Source organism: Corvus moneduloides, chromosome 2, assembly GCF_009650955.1.
Source record: "Corvus moneduloides isolate bCorMon1 chromosome 2, bCorMon1.pri, whole genome shotgun sequence".
In the NCBI taxonomy this organism is placed as follows: domain Eukaryota; kingdom Metazoa; phylum Chordata; class Aves; order Passeriformes; family Corvidae; genus Corvus; species Corvus moneduloides.
Window position 1 is genome coordinate 109,076,070 of NC_045477.1, and position 19,620 is coordinate 109,095,689.

The 19,620-nt window shown below is 38.0% G+C and overlaps 1 protein-coding gene across 12 annotated transcripts in view; it reads left to right on the forward strand.

Moving 5' to 3' along the window:
* The window catches only part of CNKSR2 (connector enhancer of kinase suppressor of Ras 2), a 208,597-nt gene that overhangs the window by 44,723 nt on the left and 144,254 nt on the right, over positions 1–19,620 (forward strand). For all 12 annotated transcript variants that reach the window (XM_032100802.1, XM_032100801.1, XM_032100804.1 and 9 more), the window contains exons 3-4: positions 3,689–3,891; positions 15,106–15,193. In XM_032100802.1, coding sequence (XP_031956693.1) covers positions 3,689–3,891; positions 15,106–15,193 — 291 coding nt within the window. The remainder of the gene's footprint in view (positions 1–3,688; positions 3,892–15,105; positions 15,194–19,620) is intronic.

Here is a 19,620-nt window from a genome sequence, read left to right on the forward strand (position 1 = left end):
CCATTTCTGTTGGAGTGGGGTATCTCTGAAGTGGCCTCTTGTGGAGGAAGCGGATGCCCAGACTGTGTCACTTCTCATAATCTCTACAAGCATGCAGAGATTTCTTTGTGCTTCTTTCAGTGACTGTGAATATATTTTGGCTAATGAAAGCACAACTCGTGTTAGTGCTGTCTAAATGCAGACTAGGGGAAAACAAAGAACTGTCTGCTTTGCCTGCAATTATCTTCTTACAGTGCTTGAAAATAAACGCAGTGCATTTCTAAGAAAACCATATTGTTAATAGTATATTATCGAATATAATGTATGATTAAACTTGGCAGTTTTTATTTAAGCAAGCTTTTTTCCAGTATTAGAACACACAGCTCTGGTCGCTTTTAGTGTGGGCCAGAAATATTAGTGATAAACAAAGTGGGGATTTTGTTAGCTTGGCTGCTGTTTTAGCATCCTTCTACTTAAATGCTTCGATAAACACAGCTGCCCAAAAATAGATTTTGCCTGAAATTTATCTCTGTATATTCCATCTCTGGCTTTATCTGTATCATATTGCAGGTGGAGGCTTTACCAAAGTCAGTGCCATCCTCATGTGAGACTGAATTTACATGTGGTTTAGGCTCAGTGTTTTATGTTAAAACACACACACACAGACACACATTTAATGAAAATGTGTGAAAATAGGCTTTGAATCTGTTAACACTGCCTCTTCCTTCTCTCATATCTGGTGGTGAAAAAAGGCATCTGAAAAAGAATGTGGCTGTAGGTGGCCATCACTTAGATATTAAGAGGAAGCCACTAAGCTTTTATAGCTGATTTTCTAAAGAAGCATATACATAAATGCAGCCTTTTTTTTGAGTGTTGTTTTGCTTGGTCTGCAGTGTTAAATATTGCAGATTTTGTTTTCTTCTGATGCTTTACTTTCTGGTGCTACTTCAGGTTTGTATGCTGCCTGCCAGGGCTTCCTCTGGGGTGGGCATGGAACGCCTGCACAGGCTGGGGACCAGCGCCTGCCTGTCCAAGCAGGTGACAAGGTGACAAAGAGGAGACAGCAAAAGAGGGGGAGCTGAAAAGATGTGGGGTTGTTGAGGACTGTTGGGATCCAGCCTGGTCCTCAATGTGGTCTCCCCTGGCCGCGAGCCCTGTGTGGGGCGTGGCTTGTGTGGCAAGAAGGTGCCTAGGCTTGTAGGGCACCTTGCCCACTGCCCCCCCTCTCCTGCCTTAGTTTTATATTTGGATAATCAGACTCAGCTCCTTAGGAACAGCTTGCTGAATTGTGAAATTCAGTGTTTCAGTGCATGGGAAAGAAGGCAGCCCTGTGAGAAGGCCGGTGGTCAGCCTGCGGTCATGCCCCCCACGTTTGGGGGTGTGAGTGCCATGCTGTTGTGCCTTGCTTGTGGTGGGGCTTTGCTTTGGCTGATCTTTAAGACATTTTCAGTGATTTATCATTCATCCAGAATATCTTTCATTTGTTTCTTCCCCCATTAATTTTGCCAAAATGAGCTAGATGCTCAAGAAGCAGGATGAAGTAAGAACAAACCTGCTAATCTTTTTCAAACTTACTCCTACCTACTCCTCAATCCCCATCGTGCTCCCTCAGCCAGACCAACCACAGAAAACTGCAGGGAAAAACCAGATATATTTTTATCTGATGTTTATCTCTTTACTTTGGACTGATTTAATAACTTATTAGTTATGAGCCATTTAGCTGCATAATAAAGTACATTTTACTTTTCAATCCCAAGTAATTGTTTTCATCTTGTAATTTTTTATTTATAACCTAATACTATCTGTTGTGTAATTGCTCTTGAATATTTACATGATGGAAAAGTCACTGCCCAAACATACATTTTATCTAATTGGGGACTGAATGGGGTGGCAGAATACAGCATCTGTGTAGTTGAGAATCATGCCTGCAAAGCCTTGCTTGCCCAAGGTAGGGATGTTCACAGAAGTTCCAGTAATGGTTTGTAAAGCACAACCTTAGTGTATGGTTAGTGTCCCCTTAAGCTGAGCTCCAAAGTGCATTCTCTGCTGTGGAAGGATGGTTGTTGTCTTAGCGGCTCCCTCACAAAGTGTGCTCAGTTTACAAGCACACAGAGCTGGCTGGGAGATGGCAGACGAGCCGTGTGCTGTAGTTTCTCCTTTCCATCATGAGCCCCCATTGGCGTGGGAGTGGATGTTGTGGGAGGGCTGGGGGCTCACCGGGACTGGCTTCAGTATAATGTTCCTGCAGTCCCTGTGTAGTTAAAGAGGATTAAATTCATTAGGAGATGGTTTAGATTAGGAGCATGACAACTGCTGTAAATAATCACCACCTCACACCCTGCCCCCGCAATTCCTATAGAAAAACAGCTAAGGTAAATAAGCTTCAGCAGTCTTAGGTTAGCATTGGCGAGTGTATCTCTTCCCCCATCTCTCCTTGTGGACAAATCAGCATGGGAAGCAAACCAGGGGCATGGGAGGAAAGCTGGGGAGGACATGGAGTGTCATTAGGAATTAGATTTTTCTATGTGCATCTGGGGGCTTTGTGTGTTCTACTTCATCGTTTTTGGTAGGAAATGGTTCACATTCTGTAATGAGTAGCCCCTTCCATTGTTGACTGAACAAGCTGTCAGCAGCCCATGCTATCACCCTTTGATGTGGCTGAAGTGAGAACTTCCAAAATTCCGTAATTCTCTTAGAGGAGTACTAAGCTCAAGTCTGCAATTGATCAGTCCTTTGGAAAGGCAAAATAAGTCCTTTTTGTATCTATCACTCTTTGTGTGTGTCAGGAAAACAAATCTATTATAGAAATAACAAATTGCTGATGGTACTATATTATATTGTAATTGAGAACTAAATCAGAACATTTTCTAGAGGTGTTTTGGTAACATTTTTACCTTTGAAGGATTTCCAAGTACTATTTGTTAATATTTCTGCATAATTATTTCTGTCTCTGCTGCACAGCTAAGGACCTTAATTTAAGAGATTGACTCTTAAATGGAAACAAAGTTTAAAACTTGACTTTAAATTAGCAACATAGAGGTTGAGCAGTGCAGCGCTGTGTTCTCTGGTCTGTGATTGTGGTGGTCCTTCACTGCTAAAAAGAATAGAAGTATGCTAATTAACTTACTTAGATCTCTGAAGCCAACAAAACCAATTTAGTATCACACCATGTCCGTGCTGCATACTTGCAAGCCCTCATGCTGGCAATGTGTCTTAGGAATTATTGTGAGTATGGCCATGGGGTACTGGTCACTAACCATCAGGGTTACAGAGAGAACCCTCTGATCGAGGCCAGGTTGGATGGGGCTCTGAGCTCTGAAAGTGTCTCTGCATGTAGCAGGGCTGTTGGAATTAGAGAATCTTGAAGGTCCCTTCCAGTCCACACCGTTCTATGATTCTGGTGATTTGCTGATGGTTTGAAACACAGTTTTCCAGACTAGGTTTTTTCTTCATTTTGAGATGTTTTTTCTCAGTAGACTTAGAACAAGCTAAAGGATCACTCATAATTTTGCTCTTTTTCTGTTCTGTTTCTATGTGCTTCAGAAACAGAACATGCTGTACATTTAAAAACTGAGTGGGTGTATTTCTACCTTAATTATTAGGAATGGTTAAGTTTTGAAGTAGAAGAGCAGTCTTGCTGTTCTTAGTTCTTCCTGTTCATCTGTAAAGCTAATTTTATTTTGTTTTCTTTTTTTTTTTTTCAATGTAGAACTATGGTTTGGAAACAGAAAATCTAAAAACTCTTTCTCACAAACTGAATGCATCTGCCAAAAATCTGCAGAACTTCATTACTGGGAGGAGGAGGAGTGGTCACTATGATGGAAGGACCAGTCGCAAATTACCGAATGATTTTCTGACATCAGTAGTGGATCTGATTGGAGCAGCCAAAAGTCTTCTGGCTTGGTTGGACAGGTAAAATCTCCCAAATGTCTCACAGATAACCAGATCATGCACATGCACAAAGCCCCAGCTTGTTTACAAAATGTATTGTAGTCACTGAATGGAAGCAGAATTCATTCACATGTTCTGAGGGGATGTTTGTACCAATTCTTCTTTTTTTATGTCAGCCTGCAATTCAGATTAGCTTTTCAGTACAATACCTCCAAATGCACTGTGACCCTGCACTATACAGTAAAGCAACAGGATGACATCATTAGGTTATATATGTATTTTTTATTAATGTATAGCAGCACTTTAACCTGCATAAATCAGGTTCATTGCTTTGATACTATCAAATTCACAAAACTGATCATACTTTTCATTACATGGGTAATGAAAATATAACTCCAATATAGTTCCAGAGTGTGTGTGTATACAAACATGCATGTTGTGGTTCGGGTTTTTTAAATAGCAATGAAATACTTCTGATACTCTAGAGGTAATAGGAACTGTTCTACACTTTTACCTCTGTAACCTAGGAAGTATGTGGGACCAGGACTGAAGTGCTCCCCTTTGCTACATTTGTAATGACTTTTTTTCTAATTATAACAAGATTAATGTGAACGTATTTAAGATGATCGTTGAAATTCCTAAAGTGGTTAAAATTAGTCTATCTGTATGTCTTTATATAATGCATCACAATGAATTTTCACCAGAGAAAATAAAATGCTTATCTTGATTTAAAGGTATATCTTATTTTGTGTCCAGCAGCTGAAGTTTTGTTCAGAGTATGATCTTCGTGTAACTTTTAAAATCCAGCAGAATTATTTGGTTTTACTGCTGTGTGCTTTGTGTTTCATTTTTCTGAGGAAAGCTGGCTTCTCTCCCATAAATGACTTCCATATGAATGGTTTAGGTGAGGCCTGAATCTTTTCTGTTTCTTAAGCTGGACTGCAAGCTCTTTGTTTTGTTCAGGAGATTGCAGCTACCATTGCTTCTTCTTTTCTACTCCCTTTCTAGCCTTTCCTCAAGTTTCAAACCCAGAGTACCTAAAGTTGACTCCTAAATTTCTCTTTAGATATTTAACATTAGTTGTGTAGAGAAGTAGTGCAATCTCATGGAAAGAGTTTAGTACTGAGACTTGAAAAATTTGAAGTTTATTTTTAGTTCTGTCTCTAGCCTGTTATTACTTGGAATACCTGTAGGCTTCACTTTTTCTCCCTGCAAAATCACTTTTGGCAGAGAGCAGCATATCATACTGTGCTTTAAAACTGAAAGAACAGTAGAAAAACATGTTCTTTTGCATAGATGGATTAGTTTTTGCCACTTCTTTCTATTTAGAAATAATCTTGTTCGGTTTCTCATTGGAACTGTGGTCATGATTAAAGACTGTTAGTTACTAAGTCAAAGTTCTTTTTGGGTTTTGATTGTTCGTTTGATGCGTTTTTGAGTTTGCTTTTTTTTTTTTTTTAATAGTCTGATATTCAAAAGTAAATTTCATATATATACACACACACATTTTTAACACACTGAAGAACAATGGGTGTTTTTCAACTTAATATGAATTTATTAATTGAAGTTCAGGAAGAAGGTAGTTTTTAATGCTAGAAAACATCTGCATTTGAGGACTGATGTGTCACCGTAGTACTGTCCACTGAATGTACTTTTGCATTTAGCTGAAATGAAATGACACCTGATCAGACCCAGGAATTCCAAGAAGTTAAAAATGAGGGCAATTAGGGTGGTATCATGCTTTCAGCAGTGCTGTCTTGAGTGTCCAAAGAAGGCTTCAGATTTCTAGGAAAGTCCTTTTGAAGATCTAAACACCTGGTTCTAAGAAATCTTTTCTGAAACATTTTAAGACTTTTTTGATTTATGAGCTCTGGATATTTTGGTAAAGTTTGTTCTTCCTTGTTTGTGAAGACCCCAAATGAGGATGAAGGTAGGCCGATAACTGCATTTTTCTCAGGAAGTGGGAACATCTGGAGATCCCTATGATTCTGCTTATTGTGTACCTTCTAAGAAGGTATTGGGGCCACTAGGGGGAGATAGAAAGATTTTAAAAATTGATTACTAAAGGTAAGGAACTTGGATTTAATTTTATTCTGCACACCTGTTGCTATTAAATCTGAACTCCAAATCTTAGTTTTTTGGTTGTTTTCTAGTACCAGTTCTATCTCTGGGTTGTGAGAGGGGAGAGCAAACCATGAGGACAAATGAAGTGGCTATTAGGGTTGTCCTAATAACAATTAGGACAACCCCATTTTAACACCTCTGCTGGGCTGCCCCTGTGCAGTGGTTTTTGAGGTCATGTCTGGTAAAAGCAGCTAGCAGCAGCTCCAGCTTGCAGACATGCAGTGATGTGGGTTTTATACGTAGGGGATGGTGACGACTCCATACAGGTTGTGCTTCACTTGTTGCTGTAGTGAGTGCTCTGTTTATGATGTTTCTGTCGGACACTTAAAATCTTAAAGGACTTTGTTAGACCTGGCACAATTATCTAAAGGAGTGTGAGCATTGTGATTTGCTGAGTTACTTTCACTGTAGCTGTTGCAGTGATCCAAGGACATTCTTTTTTCCAGATCTTTCCCTGGAGCAGTCCTACTTCCAGATGTATGTCAGAAATTGAGTTTTACTGAAAATTAGGGTAGCTTTTATTACCAGGCTTTAAAAGTCTTTTGGTTTAGTTTCATTTACAAGCTAGAAGACTTAGTAGAGAATTCTATTTTCAAAAGAAGTTGGCTGGCGATTTTGAGGAGCATGAAATAACTCTCCAATAAAATCCTATAAGGAAACTGTCATCACACTGATACGTTCTAGTCTAATTTTAACTTCCTGTTACTTTCTTAGCCCACAAAATGTATCTTCTCTTTCAGAAGACTTCATAACTTAATAACCTTTTGTTTTATTCTGTCTCCATAATCTTAAAATTCTTCCAAGTGAATTTCCTTACAAGATTGGTACTTGAAAAACCATGAGTCTTTTGTGAAACGGTGATGTGTTTCTACTTGACACTTAACGTAGTTCAGACTGATGGAAAACCACACTTTAGGATATAGCAACAAACTACTTACCTGATGTTCAAAGAAACTTGGCATTGAAATATGTTGTGTGATACTTCTCAGGAATTACAGTCAATCAGGTCTTCTAGACTTCCAGATAAATCACTGGTGTTCTGCTCAGTCTTTACTCCTGTAATTCATGACAGTTGTATTCTTTGGAATAGTAATATATGCCAGCTTTCCTTCTCCTCCTTCTTCTTTGATGTGTCAGGTTCCTGGAAATTCTTCTGCCTTTTATAGGGCTGATACACTCCATCCTGGTGAAGAATTCTTAAAAATGTAAAATTAAATTAGAATTACTGTTTTAAATTCACTACTGTGGGTTTGCAATATGAATGTGTTGCAGTTTTGTGGCATAAAGCTATTCCTAACTTCATAAAAGTACTTTTTTTCTGTGCACTAGTATGTCCAGTAGTATCTGCACATTTAATTGGATTGAAATTAGACATATTTATTTCTGTTAATCCTGGGTAAGGTTTTGTTCTCGGACCACACATTTACAGTCCACCTTAAAAACACTTTGTAAAATGTTGCTTTGTGTGTGGATGTGTTGGTTTTCACTGCCTTTGCAATTTCTGAATTATGTATACATTATCTATCCATGGCTTTTTGATGTAAAAGAAACATGAACACTCCAAGGATTTTGAGAGTCAAGTTACATGTTTTCATTTTTAACAAAATTTTGTTAGGATTTTACCAGGTTACTTGCATCTTCAGTGACACCAGTGAAAACTTCTCAGTTGTTATCCAGAGGCAAGCATAAACTGAAAAGCAATGATATCATAGGGATCCCAGAAAATTCTTAGGAGCCCCAAGTTGGGAGTATTTAGCAGTGCTTATAAGTAGCTTTCTCTCTGGTTAGGACACAGCCAGGTCTTGTACTGTACTCACAGCTCATTCCTTTTCTACTAATTTGCTGATACCTATTGGTTGCAGTACTGAAATTGAGATGAATGAAGGGTGCTCAGATTCATCCAATCCATTTTCTCCCAGATCTCAGCAGACCACCTGAAAGGCAGACAGTAGGCAGAAGCTTCTGATCATCTTCAGAAGGTGGCCCAACTTTGAGTGTTGGAGTTTGTCTCTTAATGAGTCAGAAGCTGCTGCAAAGTGAAGACAGCCTTGGGAGCAAAAGGATTTTCCAAATCCTTTGAGCACCCTATTGTTCCCCTTCAAGTCCCACTGTAGTCATATGTTTTTCTTTCATGGTACAGCTGGATTTAACAGGTACATCTCATTACTATTGTCTTGACTGGGAAGAACTGTAATGCTATTTGTGGAAGAGGAAGGATCCTGAGCAAACTTGAACTGAGGTGACTTTTGGTGGCAGCTTCATGAGCTCTGTCTCTTCCCATTTCTACTTCTCTCCTTGCTCTGCCAGCACAAACTTCTGGTGATGTCATCTTCCACATTGTTCCTGGTTTGATATGTTCTCTTCATTCACCTCCACCACACTTTGGTTGTCTTTGCCAACCAAAATCCCTGGAAATCTGTATTTCCAGCAGATTGCATTAATCAAGAAAAGAACTCTTAGTTGTGCTTCTGGGCTTCTTCTTGCTGTCTACTCTACTGTTTGGCCATGTTATCTGAAGCAAGGACTCCTTATAGCGTATATCTTATGCAGCATCAAGAGAATATTTTGGATCTTGGCAATAGGACTAATATCTGTATAAACTATAAACACAGACTTAGAGAATAGGAGTGAGGAAGGATTGATTATTTTTAGGGCTTTACGTGAGTCCTCATTAAAGAGACATTAAGATAATGTGGTAGTTTCTTCTTCTCTTAAGAATTTAAGAAAATACAGTCAACTTCCCGTGAGATAACGACTACAACATTGTGCATCTGTTGTTGTGTCACAGATTTTAATGGTTGTGAATTAGGATTTGTCAAGCACCACTGGATTTTTTTTGGTGTACTGTTTGACTCAGCCATCTGTGTGGGCAGAGATTCAATATGTCTTTCACAGCAACTCTTCTGTAGCTCTTGTTTTTCACACTAGCACTATCCCCTTTTTGGAAATAAAAAACTTAAACTGCTGCTGCAGATTACACTGCAGTCTAAGTAGGAGGAACAAAGAGATTTTGTGGTGATAGATTTCTGTATTCAAGACTTTCAGTGCTGTGGCCAGAGAAAAGCTAGCAGGCTGAAAAATGTGCACCAGTCTGATTAATTTACCACTGCTGTCTGGATACGTGAACAAAATGGAACAAGAAGGTGAACAAAAAGCCTAACTGTAAATAGAAATTGTTGGTTATATAAAATATATGGGTATGACAGAAGTAACAAAATGTAAAATTTCAGAGTAAAAGGCCTTTTTGGCAAGTCTAGGTCTGCTTCTAGGGTCATTCACAGCTTGGTGGGGTGTAATCCTGTACCTTCTAAACCCCAGGTGGGCAAATTATTTTGGTATGGGCATAAATTGATGCAATTTTGCGAAGCACTTATATCTGTACATAAATCCTATTAAATAAGGGTAAAATCTGTGCCTGAAGTTAAGGGCATTTGAATGCTTCAGTGGTTGACAGCAGAACAGGATCTCCAAGCCTTACACCATGGGCTTTTTTTGGTGATGCTTTGATGTGTCAGAGAAGTGCAGCCTGCAGTGGTGTGAATGCTCTTTGTTTATGACTGAACAATTCTAGGTGTTCAGATTTAGCACACCCTTTAAGTCTGCATTGTATGAAAGCACTGTAGTAGGAGAACATGTTCCCCACTCCAAAATGGATGGCCCTCTTTTCACCATGGTGACATACTCAATACATAGATTTTCTTCTGCTGTAGGTGGAATGTGTTCAGCTGGATTTCTTTGCCTCATTGTTTTTGGTGAATGAGCCCTGCTGGGAGTACTTTGGAGTTTTAAGTAAAGAAGTGCATTGTTTGTAAGCCCATAACTTCTTTCTTACAAAGTAAGTGTTACTGGTTTAGAGTCTCCTTAAGAGACTTCATGCAGTCCTGTTAGCTTGTCCTGACAGGGTAAATCTGCTTTACAAACAAGATGGTGGGAGTAAACAAATGAAAACCCAAGCAAAAAGAAACAAAAGACTTCAGCAATTCTTTACTCATCACACAAATATTGCACTATCTGTTAATTGGGTTTTAGTCTTAAACCTTTGAATCTTGTTTCCTTTATGCATTTCCTTTTTTGCTGGTTTGAATGGTATGCCAAACCTGTGAGTAAGTGCTGCCTCAGAATACTGTGGTACTTAACTGGATTGTGCTCCTGGAACAACTGTAAATGTTTAATAGAGCACTCATTTAAAGAATTCCTTTGTCCAGTGTGAATTTTGCTGCATTCCTCCCTGATTTTACATAAAACAGTTCCATTAGAAATACAAATGAAATGTTTGTTTCATGAAAGCCTAAACCCATGAACCTTAGATGGCTCAGGAGCAGTGTATATACAACAGTACTGTGCATTCAGATTTTTATTCAAGATTAATATGTTGCCTTTGAAGACTGAGTTATATTACTGCTTTGTTTGCCTCTCTCTTTGAAAGATTTTGGACTATTGCATTTAATCAAAAGGCTCGTAGGATGTTTTCCCTTGTTAGGATGCTCAAATAAGTATGATATTGGTTTTAAAGCCCTCACAATGTCTATTGTTATAAAATATCTCAGTATTACAACTAGTGGTGAAATATGATTAATTTTTATTTTGTGTGATGTTTTTACTAACAGCAGTCTGTATTTGTCCAAATTGCAACTTTTTAAAGTGAAATTGTTATTTCTATGTATCATTTTCCCTTAACTCAATGTTATATGAAGAAGACGGATGAGGAGACTAAAGTGTATGAGGACAAAAAAGTTGATAATGTAGAAATACTGAGGGTATACACCTCCTTCACAAATTTGTAATTGTTTTTGAAGGATTTTTCTTCATGTGCAATCAGCAGTTGTGAGTATTAATAGCTATTGAATTTGTATTATTTCTTCATTCTGTGAGGGAATTAGCTGTGCTATATTAATGTGGCTGGTTTTTCTACCAGTCCTTCAGGGTGTTTTAATTAATGAATGGTTGATAATATAATTTTTTTTTCATTCTGAAAGATGGTGATACTACTAAAAATGCTTATTCAGGTCTCAATTCATTAAAGTGTACACACATGCACGAGTGTTGCAGCCTACATTACACAAACAAATTCACGTATCGGAGTTAGATTATTTATGTCAAACACTGGTTCATAAAAGTGTGAAAAGAACTCTGTCATGCCTTGTCTTAGGAATACTTTGTCCTATAGATAAGGGTATTGAAGTTGATTGACTTTAATGTTTAAAAAAAAAAGTAAGCACCAATGTTTTTTTCCCCTGTGGATGAGGTGTTTTGAAGCTCTTCATCTTGCCCTGGTGTCTCCTAAGGTAAAGGTTCACAATGTGGATTTGCACAGTGGAAAACTTTAGAGGTTCCCACTTTTCCAGCTGTAGTCATGATCACAGATATGTATGGACTTAATTATCCTTGAAACGTGTTACCCACTCATTTGTGAAAGTTTGAAAGTGACTAATGGCTTCAAGTGTTGGAAAGGAGAACCATGGGGAATATGTGGGACTAAAGGCAAAACCACCCTGCATTTGTTCGCGGAAGCATTCATGTGATTGTGTAAGTTTATTTTCCTTAAGATATCAGGTGTAGAAGGGATAGACAGTGAAAAGAGGAAACCAGCAGAGGTTTGGAAGGGGAAATGAGTGGAAAGGGCCTGTGGTCAGGTAGACATGCTGTGGAGCTACAAAGGTGTTTTCATGTGGGTGTTGCAAAGAAAATGACAATTTTGAAGGAAGAACAAATGAATTACAAGAGAAACAGTAAAAAAGGTTCCACAAAGAGGGAAATGTGTATTGGAAATATCTTGGAAATGACTGGGAGAGGTGAGACAATGAGACGCTGAGATCAATGTCACAGCAGGAAGTGGGGCAACATGTGGCCCCAGTCCAAGCCAGTTCTTTAGTTTTTGCTTAACTTCAAAAGCACCGAATTGGACAGTACACATGTTGAAAATTACAATTTTTTTCTCAGGGAATTTTCTTCTCTGGAGCTGTGTGAGGTACCTCAGACCTGAAGGTCCAAGGGACTGTGAAAAATGTGGCTTTGAAAGAAAAGTGTAGAAATTGAAAGGTGATAGAAATGGCTCTGCCAAGCCAAGGAAGTTTTTTTTTTTTGAAGTAGAGGGAAGTGGTCTGATTAAACAGGGAGTTTCTTATACTTGGTGTGTGCCTTGAGGAGGAAAATATTTTAGCAGCCAACTGAAGTTATAGTATATGTAGGCTTTGTTTGCATTTATGCAAGTTGATTCGTCTATTCACAGTCAATAATATAGTGCTGTATTAAAATTATAAACAATTGGGTATATTACCAATGAAGAGATTTTTGTCATATTGGTATTTTACACTGTGTCTCATATGAAATCCAGTCAGTGATCCTACAGTGAAGTTTCTGTTGATATTTTGATTGAAACTGCTGTCATGTTGTTACACTAAGTCTTGCTGGACTTTGACTACTGAAGTTGAGGCTTGGGATGGAGTACCAAAATACGTTTCCTTTGGGGGCCCTTACCATTTCTCCAGCTGCTTATATGGTAGTGGCTGCGTAATTGTGTGTTCAGATTGCCTCCAGGGATGTGGTCTGAACTGGGAAGGGGGAGAAAAGGGAATTGCAATTTTGCTGGTCCAGTTTGCAGCAATACCCCAGAGATGCTGCTGCAGAAACTGATGCGAGGGAGTTGGTTTATAAGCTACAGAGACCTACAGAGGAGGCAATTGGAGGATCCCTTAGGTTTTCTGCAGGAGCAAAGTTTATATAAAACATGGACCTGTCTCCCTGTCTTTCTAAGTTGTCAAGCCCTTCTCAAAATCTTACATCTTAGTTGCTGAATTTTGGTAGTCTTCTCCCTCCTGCTGACACCCTTGCTGCCTGCTTGACATGCTGTTGCCAGTAAGTCTTCACTGTGATAACTTAAATGTAACTAAGATGAGTAATGTCTCAGTCCCTTTGCCTGTTCTTTAATGTCAACAAAGTTTATTTGGGGCATTTCTAATGATCTTCACTAAGAGTAATGATGATAAAAATAACATTATTTTCCTCATGAACCATGAAACCAAACTCAATTACAAAAGTATGAGGGAAGATGATGCTATATTAGAAGCCTAAGCCTACTGTGTGATTTTGTTTAGAGAAATGCTGGAGGCTTTGAAATGTCAAATAGATTGCAATTGTGTAATTTCAGGATCAAATTGTATTAACACCCATACTTAAAGTAAAATAATACCATTTGCTGGTTTGATTCCATTCATCTTCAATAAAAATAAGTTCCTAAATGAACATGACCTTTTTAAATCAAGGTTTCGGGTAGATTTCAGAACCCCAAGAGTTACAATTATGGAAGGAAAAATCACTGGTTTTGTACATCTTGACTAATGTACTTCTTTAAACACAATTATGATAGAATCACAAAATACGCTGAGTTGGAAGGGACCTATCAGGATCATTGAGTCCAACTTCCAGCCCTGCACAGGACAGCCCAAGAATGATGCCATGTGCCTGAAAGCATTGTCCATGTGCTTCTTGAATGCAGCTATGGTTCATAACCAAGCGGTTCAGTTACCTTTCATCCTTTAATATGCTCATATATCTCCTAAACTTCAGAAATAATCTGTGGGTGTGTCTGTGGGTTGGCCTGCTGTAGTGTGTACCTACTGTAGAGTTGTTGTATGCTGCAGAAAACTTGGGCTCTGAATTGTCAGTGTATATCTGTGTCCAATAAGTCCAGTCCTTTCATAAGGCACCTTTTGGAACTTACCTTAGCTTACAGTGTCTGTACTTCCATTTTAAAAGAATGTACTGGTCTTCTCTCTAGAAAATACAGGCAGAAAGTGTATGTCATTGTGTGATGTATTATATAAAATCAAAGCTGCTAGACTTGATTATGCACCTCAGAGTTAATTCTGTCTTATGAACCATCAGGGCTGGATTGCCTGGAGAAGAAAGAGAGCATGTGACGAAACCAGAAGAGATAGGGGAGTTCACATGGGGTTATTAGTGGACAATTCCAAATCTGCCTGCACTAAAATTTCAGTAATTCTGTGTTTAGAATTACTGTAATTTAGAAACCTGTTAGTACCAGTAGAACTGTATTTACAGCTATCTCTTGGACTTGCTTATAGCAAAGTTCTTTGTACTTGTCTTCAGGCTTAAATAAGGAAGGCATGGTACCAAGCAGTGCTGTAAAACTCTTCAAGGTATATACAATTACATGTGAAGTGATGAAAGAAGGCAGTTAGGGAAGGGATTAGTCGCCCATCCTAATTTAAGGACAACCACACTACCACCTTTTTGTTGTTGTTGTTGTTTTAAATGTTTGAAGCAGGCATACTAGGGACAAATGCCATCTTTGTGATGCTAATAATGCCCATAAAAACCTCATTTGCAATACTGATAAAATCAAGCTCTTGACTCCTCTTAGAGAAAATACCAGCCCTGCCTAGTGTTTGACTACTTCTTGAATAAAGAATATAGGTCATATATATGCGTTTATAGATTGAGAAGCTTGCAGTACAGAAATAAATCAGATGACTGCCAGCTTCACTAACCAAATACATTTTAGCAGTGCCTCTAGAAAGCAAGCAAGCTTCCACGTAGGCAAGCTTTTCAACATCCTAATGTGAAGTTTTAAGGTACAGGATACATGCAGATAAAGTCTGTAAATAAGTGTTGGATTACATTGTTCATTTCACTAAGCAGTTCTGACTGTAGCATAGTGTGTGGGCTGTGCTGCCAGTTTAGGCTTTGCAGGTGCTTCTCAGCTTTGGTGCATCTCTGGTTTTAAATGCTGTTTCCCCCTCTAGATAAAGATTTTACTTATTCTGAATCCATCTGCTACTTCCACCAGATACTAGATCAAATCCCAAAAATCCCAGTGAATCAGCCAAAATCTTCTCTGATCTGATTCACATCTGGACACCATTCATATCGCAGGAGGAAGCAGTACCTCTGCTTTCCTTCATAAGGGTATTCCCAAACCGATGCAGAAGGTCAGCTGGGCTGCTTCTGGGGGAGTAAAGGCAGTCCTGAAGTAAACGGTTAGAAATAAAGCTTTTGTAAGTGGAATTTCTTTAAGAGGAACTTAAAAACTGCAAGTGGATATATGCTAGTGCTATTCAACTTTTTACTTTTTTTTTCTTTTTTTTTTAGATCACCTTTTGCTGCTGTCACAGATTACTCAGTAACAAGAAATAATGTCATACAGCTCTGTCTGGAACTAACAACAATAGTACAACAGGTATGAGACAGTCTGCTTAGCAATTTATTTTTTCTTGAACTGTAAATGGCTATTACCTTCTTCCCACAATTTTGTTTTACACTGGCTATATTATTGTCCAACCAAAATAAGGGAATACTAGTATTTAGTAAATGCTTTTTTTAAATTCTGTTTTCTGGTTTTATAATACTAGTTTGTGTTGTGCTGTGTATATGGCTCTGCATATCTCAGCAGTAATATTCATCTTGTATAATATCATCACTATAAAATTGAGATATCTACTTGATAATTTGCACATTTAATTTCTTGTATTTTGTCTTTAATTTTTAATTACCTGTCTGGTTCAAAACATCTGTGTATATTGGACTTTAGTAATCTGTTGTTTCATACAGTTCATATCATCCAGACACCTGTTAAGATGACACATGTTCCCATGGGGGGGTTAGAATATTTTGAATACATTTTTGTACATCCTACCTTCAAGAAATCCAGAAGTAGTAACTGAGAAACACTTGCTTAATGAGCTTCATTTGGGAGTGCAAACCTGAGCACCTTCCCCACCCTTCCGTGTGTAGGTTAGGTCTGTCTCTGTGTTTGCCTGTTGTTCTCCTGAAATGTAAAGTCTCTTTGATCCAAGCAGAAGTTTGAGGGATTGTTTGCACTTGAGAAGGTAGAGTGGAGAAAAAGGGAGAGAGTGGGCTAGGTAGGAGCACTGAGGAGACTTTTTCTGGTTTTCACAAGCATCACTCCAAACTAAGAAAAACTAAACTTCTGACCCAGCTGTCCAGACTGGTAGTTTTCCACAATAGCTGTGCATCACTATCTTTAGATAGTTTTTAAATGAGGGAAAGAGCCACCTGGTCTATTTTCATGTGTCCCCTATTAGTGAGAAAGTGGGTAAAATAGCAACCACTGCAGTATTTCCCAGGAATTAGCTCAATATCAATTCATCTTACAAATTCATCCCTATCCATGATACTGCTAATTCACTATGGTGTAGGTTGATATTTCCCTATGTATATTTTTCAGTGTGAATGAGAGTAATTGCTACTATTTAATACCTTTGGAGCACATCATTTTTACCTTCTCCAAAAATGACATAATTCTGCAATCAGGAAGCAGTTCATGAATCTGTACTTTGAAGTCAAAAGGAGCATTTATGTGCCCAAATTTAAGCATGTACTGAAATTGAATTGGGCTGTAGTCAGAAGAATGATCAAGAAAAGTTCCATTGGTAGTCTTGAACGCATGTAGTTTGAGCTCTACTTAAATGCATTCCAATGTAGCATTTCAAAATGTCTTAGCTGGTATTTTTTTATATGATCACTGAACACACTGAGAATCCTCATTGTGCTTTCTTAAGTATCTTTCAGTATCACCTCATCAGGTGTTTTTTCTGTCTCAGAATTTTGTTTTCTGTTGTATGCAAAGTATTTTATAGTACTTTACTAGCTTAATATTTTTGGTGAAAGATCTACAGAAGGCAATGTTGCAGTTTTTCTTTTTAACAGTAGTGAAAAACTTTATAATGCTTAAAGGTTTAGAAAAGGTATATAATCTGTACATTTTTTAATACCTTTGAATTTTTTAATACTTCTGTGAAATTTAAAAATAGAACTTCACTAGCTGAGTTCCATTAGGATTTTTTTGCATTGTTTAAATTACAGTCAATGTTCAGATTTTTTAACCAAAGCCAAAAAACCGATTCTTTGGTCAAGATGAAGAATAAAAAGCTCTAAACTTAAGATGGCTTGCTTGAATTATTTTGCACATTTTGACGCTAACTGTAATATTGTGTTTCTTCATAGAATTAAATAATATTGGGTTGTGTTCCCCTCATTATCAGAGCTAAATGGATAATGAAGCAAAATGACAGTATTGTATCAGTCTTATAAGTATGAAGTCTAAGAAAACCTATTGAGTGTCTATGTTTTATCCTATAGATAATTAGAAAAGTTGGAGTTAGAAACAGACTTTGGAATAAAATGTGGGAAGACACATGCTTTGTTTTAACCATTAAATTTTCTATGTGTGTTGCACGCTGCCCAAGGCCTGACCAGGCCGGTGTGCAGTGGACATTTGCCAGTGAGAGCAGGTCCCTCAGAGCACTGCAAGTTATTACTGTAGCCTGCACTAGTCATCTGCTTCTATGCAGCCGCTTTATTTTGGCCTAGGCATTTTTTTCTTCCCCTTAGGATTTTAGGATATTGTTTCACAGCCTCTTCCTGCAGGTTTTGACTCTTAATACTGTCCTTCTTGCTGATGCCTTCTTTAATCCAGGGCTTGCATTCTTGTTCATTTTTATAATAAACTCTTTCCTTGCAGCAGAACACTGGAGGAGAAGAAACCCAATTTAAATAACAAACAAATCCATGAGACTATTACGATTTTTTGCTACCATTTCCTTGCACACTCTCTCCTACACATACCTGCCTCTCTGTAGGAATCGAAGGCTGAGCATCGGAGGCTGTACTTTCTGTTTCCTCTGTAATGCATAAAAAAGGCCTGTTCTTTTTTGATGGTACAAGATAGATGTTAAAGGGCTATGGGTGAACAGGTTGGGGGTGTGTGTGTATTATTGTTTTGGGTTGTGCTTTGTTCTCATTTGGATAATTTATGAATTTAGATTTGTGTTGACTGAATTGTTCCAGTCACAAATGTGTATCAGGAAGAACATGAGAGACTGTCTTGATGGTGTTCATGAAAGTCTTGCTGTTGACTTAGTTGGGTTATTCAGCTTCAGAGGATGCCAGGAAGTGGTCCTTTTAAATGTGCTCATTTTGGTTTAGAAAGGTAGCAGTAGCTACACGGAAAACTTTAAGGAACAGAAGATTTCTTGCTTTCTTAGGCAATCTGTAGGTAGCTTTTATTATCATTCTCAGTGCTCTTATTCCTCAGGAATTCATTAAGGTTTCACTAAAGAAACTTTCTTCTTTAGAATTAAAACCCTAGAAATATCTGAAAAGTCTGATTTTATATTGACTTTGTAAGTTACCAGACAGTTAAAGAAAACTTTGCTGCTGAGCTGCTGAACACATTATTTCTTTTACTGCTCTTTAATAGTGAGCATTAGTAGCCCTCATCACATGTTTTTTACTTTTCTTAATCAGCTTTCACAATGATTTGCGGTGTTTATTTAGTTTTAAAACCACTGGTGTTTATCTTGCAGCTTTAGTATCTTGTGGGATTTACTCAGGAATATGTTCCAGTAGAAGCATAGCTGTAGGCCTGTAAATAAGAAAAGCTTCACTGCATTTACTTCTCTGCCTAAACACCTCTTTGAAGAGCTGTGGTGGAAGCAATGCTGTGTAACCGGGCTGGAGATGGAGAGCAGTCACTTGGCTGACATGGATCTGTCTTGCACTGTTGTCACAGAGTACACTTCTGACATCAGTTGTCTCACAGCAACTTTTGGAGGTAACCTCGGATTTTGGATGACATGGGATGAGAACCTGAGTGATGCAATTTGTGAGGTGGCAGCCAGGATGGAAGATAGCAGAGAGAAACCAAGATAATCCTACACAAATGCACTGTCTGGACGTTATGGGCACCTGTGATTTTGAGCACAGAAGTGCTCCGTGCACTGCTTCAGCTGAGGGGTTTGGAACTTTTTTTCTATTTAAAGGCTTTTGAGATACAAAGAAGAAAGTGTCTGTATATCCCTTGATCAATGGACGCACTTCCCATGCCAGGGGATTTTTTTTTTTTGGCTTTTAGCCATGGCTGTTTTTCAGATAAAAGATACTGAGAAGGATCACAAATTATTTCTTGAGCAATGCACTATTTTTTATATCATTGTGGGTTTTGTAATTGCATGGATGTAACTCAAAAGGGGAATATTTCAAATAGGAAGTTTCACTGAGAAATGTTAAGTTCAGACTTGTTTTCTAGTTAAAAGGATAAAATGGAAATTTACCTTCATAGCTCCCCTGCTCTGACTCAGAACCCAAATGCAGTAATATAAAATAGTTCTATTCATTTTTTAAGGACAATATCAAATACATGAATGAAGAATAATTAATATCCTGAGTACCATTCTTACAAGTTCTCTCATATAATCTTCTCTATCACAATTCCTCACTTTTGTTTTTAAGTCCTAGTTATTAAGGACTTTAAGGACTCACTAAATATAGCTTAAAATTTTTAAATTTCAGGTCATACCAAGTTGCTAATTACCTCAGGAATCTTTAGCTAATAAAATGGTTTTAATAGTTTAGTGGTGTGAATCTTTGATTAGATCATCATTAAAGCTGCTTTGCGCCTCTAGATTGTAGAGCTTTTCAAGGCAACATGTGTTTGCTGGAAACAGTTGCATATTAAATTTTAAAGTTTTTAATTTAAATTTTTAGCATTATTCCTTTCACCCCAACTTTATGACCAAATGCTTGCAGAAAAAACTTTGTTAGCCTACCGAGGTAATAATCCCTTCCTTCCTCCCATTTTGAGAT